This window comes from Carcharodon carcharias, chromosome 8 (assembly GCF_017639515.1).
Source record: "Carcharodon carcharias isolate sCarCar2 chromosome 8, sCarCar2.pri, whole genome shotgun sequence".
Lineage (NCBI taxonomy): Eukaryota > Metazoa > Chordata > Chondrichthyes > Lamniformes > Lamnidae > Carcharodon > Carcharodon carcharias.
In genome coordinates, this window is record NC_054474.1 from 18,097,609 (window position 1) to 18,113,721 (window position 16,113).

General features: G+C 48.6%; 1 protein-coding gene across 1 annotated transcript in view; it reads left to right on the plus strand.

Annotated features, from left to right (window-relative positions):
- Positions 1-12,644, plus strand: part of LOC121280876 (glutamate receptor 1-like) — a 240,228-nt gene extending 227,584 nt beyond the window's left edge. Inside the window, exons 15-17 of the mRNA XM_041193199.1 lie at positions 4,948-5,082; positions 11,433-11,656; positions 12,474-12,644. Coding sequence (XP_041049133.1) covers positions 4,948-5,082; positions 11,433-11,600 — 303 coding nt within the window. The 3' untranslated portion in view covers positions 11,601-11,656; positions 12,474-12,644. The remainder of the gene's footprint in view (positions 1-4,947; positions 5,083-11,432; positions 11,657-12,473) is intronic.
- Positions 12,645-16,113: the final 3,469 nt, after the last annotated feature.

The following is a 16,113-nucleotide window of genomic DNA, read 5'->3' on the forward strand; positions in this document are numbered from 1 at the left end:
CAGGAATGCTGTAAAGATCCTACCCGGTTTATCCTGATATTCAATAAACAAGTTCACCAAGACATTCAAATTAATACTTGAACGGGTTTTAACTGAATTGGTCAGTGCAAAATAAACCGGTGGGCAGCAAAGAATTTCTCATTATCTAACTGCCTCAGGGATCTGACCGGAACCTGACCAGGAACTGGCCTGAACCTGACCAGGAACTGATCGAAATCTGACCAGGAACTGACCAGAACCTGAATGGGAATTGACCAGGAACTGACCGGAACCTGACTGGGAACTTACCGGAACCAATCCAAGAAATAACCAGAACCGTTCCATGAACTGACTGGGACATGCCCTGAACCTGACCAGGAACTGACCAGAAACTGACCAGAGCCTGACCGGGAACTGACTGGAAACTGACCAGGAACCAACAGGAATATGATCAGAAATTGACCTGAACCTGACCAGAAACCAACCAGAACCTGACCAGGTACTGACAGGAATCTGGTCATGAACTGACCGGAACCCAACCAGGAACTGACCGGAACCGGAAAAAGAAATGAACAGAGCCTGACCAGAACTTGACTGGAACCTGACCAGGAACGATCCTGACTGGGATCTGACCTGAACCGGACCAGATACTGACCTGAACTTGACCAGGAGCTGACCTGCAACAGACTGGGACCTGACCAGGAAATGACCAAAACCTGACCGGGAACTGACCTGAATCTGACCGAGAACAGACCTGAACCTGACCAGGAAATCACTGGAACTGGACAAAGAACCAACCAGAATCTGACCAGGAATTGAAATCAGCCGGATCAGGAACTGGCCGGAACCTGATCACGAACTAACCTGAACATGACCAGGAACTGACCGGAACCTGACCGAGAAACAACCAGAACCTGACCAGACCTTGACCAAAACCGGACCAGGAACTAACATGAACCTGATAGGGAACTAACCACAACCTTACCAGGAAATGACCAGAACCTGACCGGAATCTGACTGGAACCTGACAGGATGTGACCGGAACCTGATCGGGTACTGACCGGAACCGGACTGGGAAGTGACCATTAGCTGATCGGGAACTGACAGGAACTTGACCAGAACTGAATGGAAACTGACCGTGATCTCACTGAAAATTGACCAGAAAACGACAGGGAGCTGAATGGGAAATGACTGGGAGCTGACCAGGTGCTGAAGAGGCCCCCACCTCCTCCCCCCACTCCCTGCCCAGCCCCCGCCACCCGACCAGGTACCAATCCCTACTCTTTGGGAAATCCTCCAAGCTGTGTGATGTTCCAAAATCTCTGTCCAGAATTGGCGGTGAGTCCGGCATATGGGATTTATTCGCAGCTCAGGACTTAGCATACCCTGATCCCCCTTTATGGAGACAGTCTGTGAATTTCTAATTGATAACCTCATCACTCAGGTTCTGGCCAGGTCCTCGTCAGGTTTTGGTCATTTCCTGGTCAGGTTCTGGTCATTACCTGGTCAGGCTCTGGTCAGTTGCCGGTCTATTTCAGGGCTGCAGTTTGAAAACAAATTTGTGACTGACTCATGAGGGCAGCCTCAACCCACCTGCACTTAACAGTGAAAGCACTGGAGAGGACTTGATCCAAGCAGATGTGGCGGGGACACTTAGTTATCAGGCGCCACACTAATCGATGTCCCAATCACAGGGCTGCTCCTAGTTTGTTTCCAGGGCTCTGAACCCTTCATTCTGCCTCAACCTGCATCGCGTGAAAGAACTAATTGGCAGCTTCGAATTCATATAAGCCAAGTGGAGTGTAAGTGGAGCGTAAGTGCCTTTACCCCGGACCCTGAGAGTTCCCGGTGTTGTTTTTCAATGTCTATTGTGTTCATGTGGCCTGATATGTCCCAGCTGAGGACATGTAGCTGCTTTTAGCTCCCAAGCTTCACCAAGTGCTGGCTGCAGGCTGCTGGTTACGCATAGTGATAGAGTTTTGCACATCTCGCTGGGCAAAGTGGGTCAGGTGGGAGGAGCTCAGCCACCCAGCCAGATGGAGCACTGAGCACCTATCACTTGGAAATGTGAATCAGTAATGTATTTTGTAATGGATAACATAAAATAACATTGATAATGTTATTTATGTTATGTTTCACGTGAAGAAATCGAGTAAACCTTGCAGTATTGAAACTCAGTGAGCAAGGCATCTTAGACAAGCTGAAAAACAAATGGTGGTACGATAAAGGTGAATGTGGAAGCAAGGACTCCAGCAGTAAGGTTAGTCGCCGCACCGTAACGCACTTAACGCATGCTAACTGGAGGGGAACCCGCTAATAAAGCACAGAACCTGCACTCACGTGGCTCTGAATCAGTCAGTGAAGGAGCCAACTGGGAGAATGTCTCGGAAATGCAGAAAGGGAAAACTCACAGACATGGCACCGCAACATTGGTAGGGAACAATCACCATCCCTCTGCAGGGCTCAACGTAGAATTATACTGAATCTACAGGCCATTCAGCCCAACGGGTCCAAGCCCTTCTTTGTACTCCACACCAAGCCTCCTCCAACTTCCTTCGTCGAACCCCATCAACACATCCTTCCACGAAAACTAGACATGCTGCAAATGCTGGAAGTCTGCAAAAGAAAGCAGGACTCAGCAGGCCAGGCAGCAGCTGTGGGGAGAGAAACAGAGTTAACGTTTCAGATCAGTGACTCTTATCAGAACTCTGATGAAGCCTCATTGTCCTGAAACGTTAAGCCTGTTTTTCTCCACAATGCTGCCCAACCTGCTGAGCGATTCCAATATTTTCTATTTTTATAATGCATCTTTCTATTCCTTTTTTCCCCTCATGTTCGTATCTAGCTTTCCCCTAAGTGCTTCCATGCTGTTCCACAATTCTCACCACTCTCTGGATAAAGAGGCTTCTCCTGAATTCCCTTTTGGGTCTTATATTTTTGGTCCCTAGCTTTGGTCTCACCTCTAGTCTCCTCACGTCTTCTCTACGCCTACCCTTTCATAATCTTAAAGACCTCTACCAAGTCAGCCCTCAGTCTTCACTGTTCTAGAGAAAAGAGCCCCAGCCTGTTCAACCTTTCCTGATAGTTAGGGTAACATATTTTCCTATTTACTGTGGCACTGTCACTGTTTGGGTTCCCTGTAATGCGTTTTATTATCTCCAGAATCACACATTGCCCAATTTCTGCCAGTCACAGTGAAGCTGCTGTGTCTCCACTGGCTTCTCATTCTCTCACGTTGGTTCCCCTGGCTTGTCTCGATCTAATACTCAAAAGTTGTTTGTGCACATTAGCCATCTTCAGTGTAACTGTTCAACACTTGCTACGCACCCATTCCTTGCACAATCTCTGGGAAGGAATATCCGCACCCAGATGTAACTCATGCATCCTTCCTGTTAGGACCCCCTGCGATCTAACATCTGTGCATACCTGGGCATTTTTGAAGATTGCAGCCAGTTTAGACTGTGATAAGAGGGTAGGGTGTTTGGGAGATTAGCATCTACTCACTAACGTGGATCATTAACAATGACGAGTGATGGGCGGATGTTTCTTAACCCTTCATCTGCCATTGTACTTTCACAAACCCCAGGGGTCCCAGACATTGATAATCCTCCGTCCCCACAGACACATTGAGGAGTCGACACGTTGCCAGGGATAAGTGATCACCCCTATCTGACCGCTTCTTTTGAATTGAAACTAACTTAGTGGGAGGTGCAGTGTCCCAGAATGGCCCTGGCTGGGGTTTCATGTGTGTCCAGTGGTTTGGTGGCTGATTCAGGCTGATCTTTCAAGCTCACTTGGACCTCTGCACCAGGATGCCCCATCCACAGGTGGTCAGGTATCAGATCAATAGCTCAGTCATTAATTGGTGTTAATAATTAAAGGAAACAAACAGTTATATTTTGAACAAAACCATTGGTTTGGGGACACAGAGTGTGTGAGCGTCTGAGGGACTGAGCTGTTTGTCTGATATGTTTTACCCCTCGAGTGGGTGCCAGGCAGTGCTCATTGCAGTTTCAGGGGGCCTCATTGTCACGTTCAATAAGTGAAGCATGGTCTGTTTGCATTCACTGATTCTTTATTCTTTAGAATAAATCATATTTTACAAACTGAGCAGTCTCCTACACATTCCCCGCTCTCAATCCTGCACCTTAGTCCCCGCACCCAGTTCCCGCACACAGTCTCCCTATACAGCCTCCCGCACACAGTCTCCCCTACACAGTCTCCCCCACACAGTCTCCCCTACATAGTCTCCTGCACATAATCCCTGCACACAATCCCCCCTACACAGTCTCCCCTACACAGTCTCCCCTACACAGTCTCCCCTACACAGCCTCCCCTACACAGCCTCCCACACACAGTCTGCCAGACACAGTCCCCACACACAGTCTCCCGCACAGTCCCTGCACACGGTCCCTGCACACAGTCTCCTGCACACAGTCTCTGCACACAGTCTCCCTTACAGTCTCCCACAGACAGTCCCTCACACTGAATCACCACAATCAATCCCCTGCAGTCCCCACACCCACTACCCAGCAGTCCTCCACACTCAGTCCCCTAAAGACCCCACACTCAGCCCCTTTGCAGTCCCCACACTCAATCCAAGATGACATTCTATGGGAACATTTATGTCACTTTTAAATCCCCCAAAATATCAGAATGTGACAAGAATAAAGGCAGTGTGACCTCTGGATTCAGAAAGCAAGTTAGTGATTGAGATTAAATGTATGGAATTTACGAACGGGGCAGTGTGGGCTCGATCTTGGCTTTCTGCATTCAAGTAAAACAGGTCATCCCATTTGACATCTCTCCCCAGCTTTATTTCCATTTCTTTCCCCCGCAAACCCACTTTCACCTTGTTCACATCATGATTCGAAGCCAAGTTCAACCCATAACTCAGGTTATTCTTCTAAATTTGTTTTGTTTTGAATTTACTCTGAGTGAATTTATCTTTTCCTTCACCTGATTCAGGACAAGACGAGTGCATTGAGTCTGAGTAACGTAGCAGGGGTTTTCTACATCCTGATCGGTGGCCTCGGACTGGCGATGCTCGTGGCGCTGGTGGAGTTTTGTTACAAGTCAAGGACTGAAGCGACACGAATGAAGGTGACAAATCATTCAAGAGCTGTTTACACGACCTCCAGACACAATTCGGGGTCGGGTGCAAATCTATCAAAGTTGCAAAGCGTTTGGGATGGAAAGCAAATAAGCGGAAGGAACCCAAGTTCTTGATGCTTAATTTAGCTACTGTTGTTCCCATGTTGAAGCAGGGGATATGAAGTGGGTGTGGGACATGGTGAAGAGATCTAAGGGTGTGACAGGGAGTGGGTGGTGGGGTGGTGGGGGGGGCGGTGGCGGGTGGCTTGAGATGGGGGTGCCGGGACTGATGGAGGGATGGGCGGGGTGGGGTGGAGAGGTGTTTGGGATGGGGTTTGGAATGGGTTGGAAGGAGGGTGCGGGACAGATGTGGGGACGGGAGGGTGGGACCGAGGGGGTTTGGGAGAGCGGAGTTGGACCTCGTGGTCGGAGGGAGGAATTGGGGGGGTGGTGGTGGGATGGAGGGAGTTTTAGATAGGAGGGTGGGAAAGGGTAATCTGGGCACAGAGTTGGGATGCAGGAATGGGGAAGAGATGAGGGTGGGTTGGGAAGTTTGAGCGAGGGATATGGGATGGGCAGATTTTTGGACAGAAGAGGTTTAAGGAGATGAGGAGATAGTGACACATTGGTACTGTCAATGGACTAGAAATTAGCCCAGGCCAATGCTCTAGGGTCACAGGTTCAAATCCCACCATAGCAGCTGATGGAATCTAAATTCAATTAATGAATCAAAAAAAATCTGGAATGAAAGCTCGTCTCAGTAATGGTGACCATGAAACTATTACTAATTGTTGTTAAAAACCCAAACCAATGCCTTTCAGGGAAGGAAATCTGCCTTCCTTACCCAGTCTGGCCTATGTGTGACTCCAGACCCACAGCAATGTGGTTGACTCTTAACTGCCCTCTGAAATGGCCTAGCAAGCTACTCAGTTTTATCAAACCGCTAAAAGAGCTAAAAGGAATGAAACCGGCAGATCTTCTGGCATCGACTTAGACGCCAGAAACAGCCACGGCAAACTCAGCCCTGCCAACCCAGCAAAGTCCCACTTACTAACATCTGGGGGCTAGTGCCAAAATTGGGAGAGCTGTCTCACAGGCTAGTCAAGCAGCAGCCTGACATAGTCATCCTCACGGAATCATACCTTACAGATAATATCTCAGACACCACCATCACCATCACTGGGTATGTCCTGTGCCACCACCAGGACAGACCCAACACAGGTGGCGGTACAGTTGTATAAAGTCGAGAGGGAATTGCCCTGGGAATCCTCAACATCGACTCCGAACCCTATGAAGTCTTATGGCATCAGGTCAAACATGGGCAAGGAACCCTCCTGCTGATTACCATGTACCCTGCCCACCGCACCCTGCCGCAGCTGATGAATCAGTGCTCCTCCATGTTGATCACCTCTTGGAGGAAGCACTGAGGATGGCAAGGGCACTGAGGGTGGCAAGGGCACAGAATGTACTCTGGGTGGGTGACTTCACCAAGAGTGGCTCGGCAACACCGCTACAGACCGAGCTGGCCTAGTCCTAAAGGACATAGCTGCTAGACTGGGTCTGTGGCCAGTGGTGAGGGCACCAACAAAAGGGAAAATCATACTTGACCTCATCCTCACCAACACGCCTGCTGCAGATGCATCTGTCCATGTCAGTATCGGTAGAATAATGCAAAGGCTATGGGCCCTGACAATATTCCCCCAATAATGCTGAAGACTTATGCTCTCGAACTTGCCGCACCCCTAGTCAAGCTGTTCCAGTTCAGGATAAAGCAGCCTGCTTGATTGGCACCCCATCCACAAACATTCACTCTCTCCACCACCGACGCACTGTAACAGCAGTGCATACTATCTATAAGATGCACTGCAGGAATTCGCCAAGGCTCCTTTGACAGCAGCTTCCAAACCCACGACCACTACCATCTAGAAGGACAAGGGCAGCAGATAGATGGGAATACCACCACCTGGAAGTTCCCCTCCAAAGCACTCACTATCCTGACTTGGAAATATATCATCGTTCCTTCACTATCACTGGGTCAAAATCCTGGAATTCCCTTCCTAACAGCACTGTGGGTGTACCTGCAGCTCATGGACTGCAGCGATTCAAGAAGGTAACTCACCACCACCTCTCAAGGACAACTAGGGATAGGCAATAAATGCTGGCCCAGCCAACAAAGCCAACATCCCATGAATGAATTTTTTAAAATGATGCTGGATGTAAGAGATGGATAATAGACCCAGACACACAGCTGAGAGGCACAGGTGATCCCTCCCTCAGAAAAACACTCAATTCACTTTGAGTTTAAATATAATCTTTACAAAAGCTTATGCAAAGAACAAATTGCAGAAAAACCTGTTCCATGTCCTCCTGGAGCTCAATAACAATTAGGAAAGCTCAATCATGTCACCCGGAGTGCTACACTCAGCAGCCCCCAGAGCTCCTGTGGTTCTGATTCTCCACCTTTCATTTATAATTGATCCTCGTTTACCAGACAGCTGTCTCCTTCTGTCACAGATAGAGCCTAATCTTCTCCCCGGGTACTCATTCCAATTACCTCTAATTATATTTCCCTGAGATTTCATTAAATCTGATTTTAATCTGTCTGATGCATGGGTGAATTGGAGTCCTGATTCTCACACAAAAGCATTCCACACACTTTGGCGAAAACTCACAAAGGCCTCACGTTCACTACCTGTGGCTTGGATTTCACTGAGCAAGCCTTCAGCCAATCCTTCCAGTTGTTTCTCATGTCGTCTCTGAATCGATAGTCACTGCACACCCCCAGGCACCCCCGACTCCACATTCACCAGAACCCGCTTCCCCATCCCCAAACCTAATGACCCATTCCCAGGAATTCGGCAACACATAAATCGGAAGCCGATTCCCCATCCCCAGGATCCCCACGCCATATTCGAAAGAAAAAAACAAGCTCCTCATCCCCAGGAGGCCAACCACCCATCCCCATAGCTCAACCACCCACCCCCATTGCTCAACCACCCATCCCCATAGCTCAACCACCCATCCCCTTGGCTCAACCACCCATCCCCATAGCTCAACCACCCACCCATCCCCATAGCTCAACCACCCATCCCCATAGCTCAACCACCCACCCCCATAGCACAAACACCCATCCCCATAGCTCAACCACCCACCCATCCCAATAGCTCAACCACCCATCCCCATAGCTCAGCCACCCACCCCCATAGCTCAACCACCCATCCCCATAGCTCAACCACCCACCCATCCCAATAGCTCAACCACCGATTCCCATAGCTCAACCACTCATCCCCATAGCTCAACCACCCATCCCCATAGCTCAACCACCAATCCCCATAGCTCAACCACACACCCATCCCCATAGCTCAACCACCCACCCCCATAGCTCAACCACCCATCCCCATAGCTCAACCACCCACCCATCCCCATAGCTCAACCACCGATTCCCATAGCTCAACCACCCATCCCCATAGCTAAACCACCCATCCCCATAGCTCAGCCACCCATCCCCATAGCTCAACCACCCACCCATCCCCATAGCTCAACCACCCATCCCCATAGCTCAACCACCAATCCCCATAGCTCAACCACCCACCCATCCCCATAGCTCAACCACCCATCCCCATAGCTCAACCACCCATCCCCATAGCTCAACAACCCATCCCCATAGCTCAACCACCCATCCCCATAGCTCAACCACCCATCCCCATAGCTCAACAACCCATCCCCATAGCTCAACCACCCACCCATCCCCATAGCTCAACCACCCATCCCCATAGCTCAACCACCCATCCCCATAGCTCAACCACCCACCCATCTCCATAGCTCAACCACCCACCCATCCCCATAGCTCAACCACCCATCCCCATAGGTCAACAACCCATCCCCATAGCTCAACCACCCATCCCCATAGCTCAACCACCCACCCATCCCCATAGCTCAACCACCCATCCCCATAGCTCAACCACCCATCCCCATAGCTCAACCACCCACCCATCCCCATAGCTGAACCACCCATCCCCATAGCTCAACCACCCACCCATCCCCATAGCTCAACCACCCATCCCCATAGCTCAACCACCCACCCATCCCCATAGCTCAACCACCCATCCCCATAGCTCAACAACCCATCCCCATAGCTCAACCACCCACCCATCCCCATAGCTCAACCACACATCCCCATAGCTCAGCCACCCATCCCCATATCTCAACCACCCACCCATCCCCATAGCTCAACCACCCATCCCCATAGCTCAACCACCCACCCCTCCCCATAGCTCAACCACCCATCCCCATAGCTCAACCACACATCCCCATAGCTCAACCACCCACCCATCCCCATAGCTCAGCCACCCACCCCCATAGCTCAACCACCCATCCCCATAGCTCAACCACCCACCCATCCCCATAGCTCAACCACCCATCCCCATAGCTCAACCACCCATCCCCATAGCTCAACCACCCATCCCCAAAGCTCAATCACCCATCACCATAGCTCAACCACCCACCCATCCCCATAGCTCAACCACCCATCCCCATAGCTCAACCACCCAACCCTATAGCTCAACCAACAATCCCCATAGCTCAACCACCCACCCATCCCCATAGCTCAACCACCCACCCATCCCCATAGCTCAACCACCCATCCCCATAGCTCAACCACCCATCCCCATAGCTCAACCACCCACCCATCCCCATAGCTCAACCACCCATCCCCATAGCTCAACCACCCATCCCCATAGCTCAACCACCCACCCATCCCCATAGCTCAACCACCCATCCCCATAGCTCAACCACCCAAACCCATTGCTCAACCACCCATCCCCATAGCTCAACCACCCACCCATCCCCATAGCTCAACCACCCACCCATCCCCATAGCTCAACCACCCATCCCCATAGCTCAACCACCCTTCCCCATAGCTCAACCACCCATCCCCATAGCTCAACCACCCATCCCCATACCTCAACCACGCGTCCCCATAGCTCAACCACCCATCCCCATAGCTCAACCACCCACCCATCCCCATAGCTCAACCACCCATCCCCATAGCTCAACCACGCGTCCCCATAGCTCAACCACCCATCCCCATAGCTCAACCACCCACCCATCCCCATAGCTCAACCACCCACCCATCCCCATAGCTCAACCACCCATCCCCATAGCTCAACCACCCATCCCCATAGCTCAACCACCCATCCCCATAGCTCAACAATCCATCCCCATAGCTCAACACCCATCCCCAAAGCTCAACCACCCATCCCCATAGCTCAACCACGCGTCCCCATAGCTCAACCACCCATCCCCATAGCTCAACCACCCACCCATCCCCATAGCTCAACCACCCACCCATCCCCATAGCTCAACCACCCATCCCCATAGCTCAACCGCCCACCCATCCCCATAGCTCAACACCCTTCCCCATAGCTCAACCACCCATCCCCATAGCTCAACCACCCATCCCCATAGCTCAACACCCTTCCCCATAGCTCAACCACCCATCCCCATAGCTCAACCACCCATCCCCATAGCTTAACCACGCGTCCCCATAGCTCAACCACCCATCCCCATAGCTCAACCACCCGTCCCCAGGAGCCCAGTTATCTTCTGCCCACCATGACATCACCCATTCCCCACCCTGATACTAATGCTGCCTTTCTAAGATTTATTTTCCATTCCGAGCGAACACTTGAAAATCTCCCCGAGACACAGAGCTGCCTCAGGAAGATGAAGAGTTGTAAAAGTTAGAAATAAAAGATTTTTAAATTGTTATAAAACACGTGTGACTCTTTGTCATGTGAGCAGGAAACATATTGTAAATGAGATTTTTTTAAATGTTATTTTATTTTTATTTGAGGTTGGGAACCTCATCCCACCCATGGATGAGGTTTCCAAAAAAAAATACAAAGGGCTGCTTAGCCTTCTCGCCTGCCCGCCGACCATACGGTTGGATGGGCAGCGAACAATTTAAGTTAATTCGTACTTTAATAGGCCTTTTAATTGTCAGCGGGCACACTACTGATCCCCGCTCCCGCTTGCCTGCCGACCAATATATCATGTCGAAGTCGGGACGCTCGTCCAGTGTCATCTCACGTCATTTCATGCTGGAGCAGGTCGGGCACGCGCCCACCTGCCAAGGTGAAAATTCTGCCCCAGGTTTTATTCCAAGTCCCCAGATCCTGGAGTTTCCTGCTGCGGGAACTCTGGAGTCCAAATACTCTAGACCTTGAGATGTCAGCAAAGGTATTGTGGTTAAGTCGGTTCTGTTACCTGTGTGTCGGTGGGTTCACATCCTACCAGTAATCTTTAACTCCTAGCTATTGATTCCATTATCTTATCGGGTATTTGCTTCCCTCTCTCAGCAGCTTTCGATAAGTGAAGCGATGAGGGCCACGGACAGGGTATCGGCACAGGGAGGCACCGGAGAGAACGGGCGACTTGTAACTCACGATTACAGCAAATCCATGCAAACCTTACCCCGCATGAGCCACACAAGTGGAATGAGCCTCGGCGCGACTGGGATCTCATAACATCACAAAGCAACGCAAACAAACCCAGGAATGGCTCAGTGAACTGAACAAACAAGGTTATGGGGACTTTTTAATAACAATCTTCAATAAAGGAAATATTAAAAATTGTTGCAAAATATTGTAAAGCTGCAATAATTGGAAGGAGGACTCTTGAGAGTAAGATCTATATCAAACTATTCCGCGTGGGAACAGAACTGTGTCTGTTCATCTTCGGTGGACCATTTCTTTCTAGTTGGTGTTTAGTATTTCTGACAGGAATCACAATCTTGCATTAACTGCTGTGCCTGACAGAGTTAGTCACAGAGAAGCTCATTCCTACTGATCACTAATCTGCTTCTGGTGGAACTTCCAGGCTCTCGCACAATTCTTAAATATTTCTAACTGCATTCGCCCCAGTTTTAGGATAATCAGTGCAGAGAAACAAAGGGCAGGGAGTTAATGAGTAAAAAAAAACAAATCAGGATAAAATGCTGGAAAAAAAATAGGAAAGCAAAGGGAAGAATGAAGTAAAATAAAGAAATGAAATGCTGGTGCTGAGAGGGAGAGGGATGTTAGTGATGTTGTGCTGATCGAGGTTTTGCTTTTATTAAAGCTCTCAAAATGTCAAGAAAATGAATGTCCTGCCTTTGAAATATTAAACACAGCTTCTTAAGGCCATTGTTTACTTCAAGTGACTTTGCTAAATATTATTTCAAATCACCTTAAAGAGACAAAAAGTGTTAAGTTTTTAACAACATTGCCTAATGAAGCAGTATTTCTGTCTCTGTGTAGGATTCTCCTGTTAGTAGTTGCTATTTGCTGTTACATGCTGTGAATTGTGCATCGGCTTTTACAGCTTGTCATTGGTGGTGATGTTTGTTTCTGTGTTTCTAGAGACTCATTTAACAGTTAACCATCTGTTAGCAGGCACAGGACCAAGAGATGGACAACAGTCTAACAACAGATGTCATTCAGAACACTCTATCGTCTCAGTTGCACTTTGGAGTGGTTTAAAACAGTTTTATATAATTGTTTGTACAAGGACATTAAACTAAATATACATTATAACTGCCTCTTTTGATGTCTGAAAACTGAACGAATGCTTCAATTAACAGGGTTGGGATATCGTAAGGCAGTAATGTATGTGAGTTCATCATTAATGTCTCTCTCACACACATTTATAATGTATTACTATTTTTATATTTTATGTTATCAATATATTATATAGTATATTTGCATGCAATTCATAGAAACACTGCATTATAGAATGATAAGCACAGAAGGAAGACATTTAAACCATTATGCCTGTGCCAGCTTTTTGGTAAAGCTATCCAATTAGTTTCCCTCCACCTTCTCTTTCCCCAGTGCCCTGCAAATGTTTCCCCTTCAAGAACCTATCCAATTCTCTTTTGAAAGCTACTGTTGAATCTTTTACCAAAATCCCCCATTCCATGTCATAACAACTCACTGCTTAACAAATATTCACCTCCTCTCTGGTTCTTTTGCCAATCACTTTAACTTTGTGTCCTCTGGTTACCCATCTCTTGCCACTGGAAATACTTTCTGTTTATTTCGCCTACCAAAATCCTTCATGATTTTAAACATTATTATATCTCTCCTTAAACTTCTTGCTCTAAGGAGAACAACCTCAGTTTCCCCAGTCCCTCCACATGTCTGAAGTTTCTCATCCCTGGTACCACAGTACTTCTCACTTGTGGCCTCTCCAAACCCTGGACATTCTTCCTAAAGTGTGCTGCCCAGAATTGGCCACAAACTCCAGCTGACACCTAACCAGTGAGTCACAAAGATTTAAATTTGTATAATTCTCTTGCTTTTGCACTGCATGCCTCTATTTATAAAGCTCTTGTCAGACTTTTAAGGGAAGCTTTTGCATTATGACGTTCTTTTTCTCTTAATAATGGAGATAGTCTGTGGGGAGAATTTTCCTCCCCATTGGGGGAGATGTGCGGGGGGCGGGCGCGAACCTGATCGGCACCCCTGATCAGGTCAATGCTGCCATTTTACATGGGTGGGCCAATTAAGCGGGACAAGCTGAGTGCTCCCTGTGTGGGCGGGGGGTGTGGGGGGGTGAATCCCTGAATCGGGGCCTGTGCTCTTTCACAAATGCGCGTGAAGGAGCGCAGAAATCTCCCTGAGGCACAGAGGTGCCTCAGGGAGATTAGTTTAAGCTTAAAATGGGTAAATAAAGACATTTTCAAATTTTAAAACATGTTCCCCCCCCCCCATGTGACAGCATCACAAGGGCTGGGACATGTCAATGTTTTTTTTTAAAATTTTATTAAATTTTTAAACACTTCACGAAACCTCATCCCGCCCGTGGATGAGGTGCTATGAGAAATGCGAAGGCCGCCTGGGCTCTTCACCTGCCCCACCCCCACCAACCTTAAGGTTGGACGGGCAGCATTCTAAGCTGCTTTAATTGATACCTTAATGGTCTTTATTGGCCGTTGACGTTCCGGCAGGCGCGTAGCCGACTCTGGCGCCCGCCTGCCGAATGAAATATCGCAATGACGTCGGGACCCACGCCCCAATGTCGTCGCGCATCAATTTACATATCGGCAAGCGGGCCCCGCCCCCGCTCGCCAACCCGAAAATTCTGTCCTCTTGTTAACATGTCATATGGCCATTACCTCCTGCCCGCCAGTGGTGGCACTGTAATGCCTTAGTGTTACATCTCTCCAACCTGCCAGCTCCTCTTCCCAAACTTATATAATTTTGTTGTTAGTCTACAAATATTAATAAGTAACATCAAAATATTATTAAAAAGGAATACATGACTCTAAAATGGAGACTGAATAACATTAGAAATCCTCTGGCATATCACCCACTTCAGCTGAACACCCCATTTATCTTCTCTCTCCATGAGGGATATCACAGGAAATGTATTAATAGATGAATTAAGACTCTTTAATCTTATTGTTGCTTGACTCTGAATATTGCAGTCGCCCTGAGTTCATTCCCAATCTCATTAATTAGCACAAATCATTGACTCTAATGAATGTTAAACTCTTGAATAATTCATAAGCTCGGACATTTGAAACTGACACCCAATAAATTGTTTAATTTTAATCATTGTTATCTGGAGAGGGCGAGGTGAACAGTCATCCTGCAAGATCATTACGCTGATAACCACCAATTTACTCAGATGGCACAAGTGATGTACAGTGGGAAACTGTGATTGACTCCTGTCTCGGTCCATCAACCCCGCCAACCACCAGCCTTTCCCCTCCCTCAGTGTCTCTTCCCTCAGTCTCTTCTCCGTCTTGCCTCCCTCAATCTTTCCTCCCTCAATATCCTCTCAATCTCTACTCCTTCAGTCACCCCTCCTTCAAATCTTGACTCATCCTCTCCTCCCTAGATCCCTTTCCGAGCCTCCCATCTCTTGGAGACTCCACTGGTCTCCCCTCCTGCACTCCCTTCCTCAGCCTCTACTCCCTTGGCTTCTCCTCCCTTGGCCTCCCCTCCGTCAGTCCCCTCTTCAGTCTCTCTTCCCCGAGCCTTGAGCCTACCCTTGATATCCTCTCCCTCCTACAGTATACCACTGTTGAATTCCCAGACTTGATTACTCAGCTTGCTGTTGGAGTATGTTTTCACTTTCCCTGCTTGCAGGATTGAATTACCTGCTATAGAATAGTGGTGTCTGACATCACATGGGAAATCCAGTAGTTAATTTCAGCACCTTGTCAGTGGCTTTTTAACGCAGTCGGCTCATTAACATTTTACTTTTGGGTTGGCCATCCAATCAGTAGCAGCGAACATGTTGAGGACTCGCATAACGCGACCAGAGTGCTGATAAGAGTCAATCCAAAAATGGAAGTTGGAATTGAAAACAAGAGAAGATAAGGTATGATAATGGATTCAGGAAGCCCCTTTTCAGTGATCCCTCCCTTGATGTGTTGCTCCAGTCAGTGAGGACCAGGAGAGAGATACTCTTGCCCAGCAGGTGGCAGGAAAGAACCTGATGATAAAGCCAGGATGGCAGGGCTGGAGGTGGCTCAGGAGGTCATTAGGAGGAGCATTGTGTCACATTCCTGGATTCAGTGCAGGAAGTGCTTTAATGACCTTACCAGGTCAGGGAAGGTGAGTACAGTTTGCACATTCACCTGCATCCTGTTATGCACATTCCCCATCTACTTTGTCAAGCCAAATCCGTCACTTCATTCCTCACATCCACTTACCTTGTGAGCACACTCACCCTTCTCTGTCTTTGCCCTTGCTCACATCCCTGTCTATCCATTCACCACTGCCACTCATCCTCATCCTTGTGCCATTTGCTGCCTCTCCCTGATAGGCACCCTCTTCAAATGCATCCCATCCATTGGTTGAACACATGCCATTATATTCACTCATGGGTCAATTGCCCTCATTGCAGGAAAATAGAACAAAGAACACGTGTGAGAGTGGGAGAGAACGGGAGTTGGTCCTCCACAGATCCCACAGCTCACAGGACAGAAGGCAGAGGAGAAGGTGCTGGAGACCGTTGATGTTTTGACATCCCTGGCTATTGGCGATG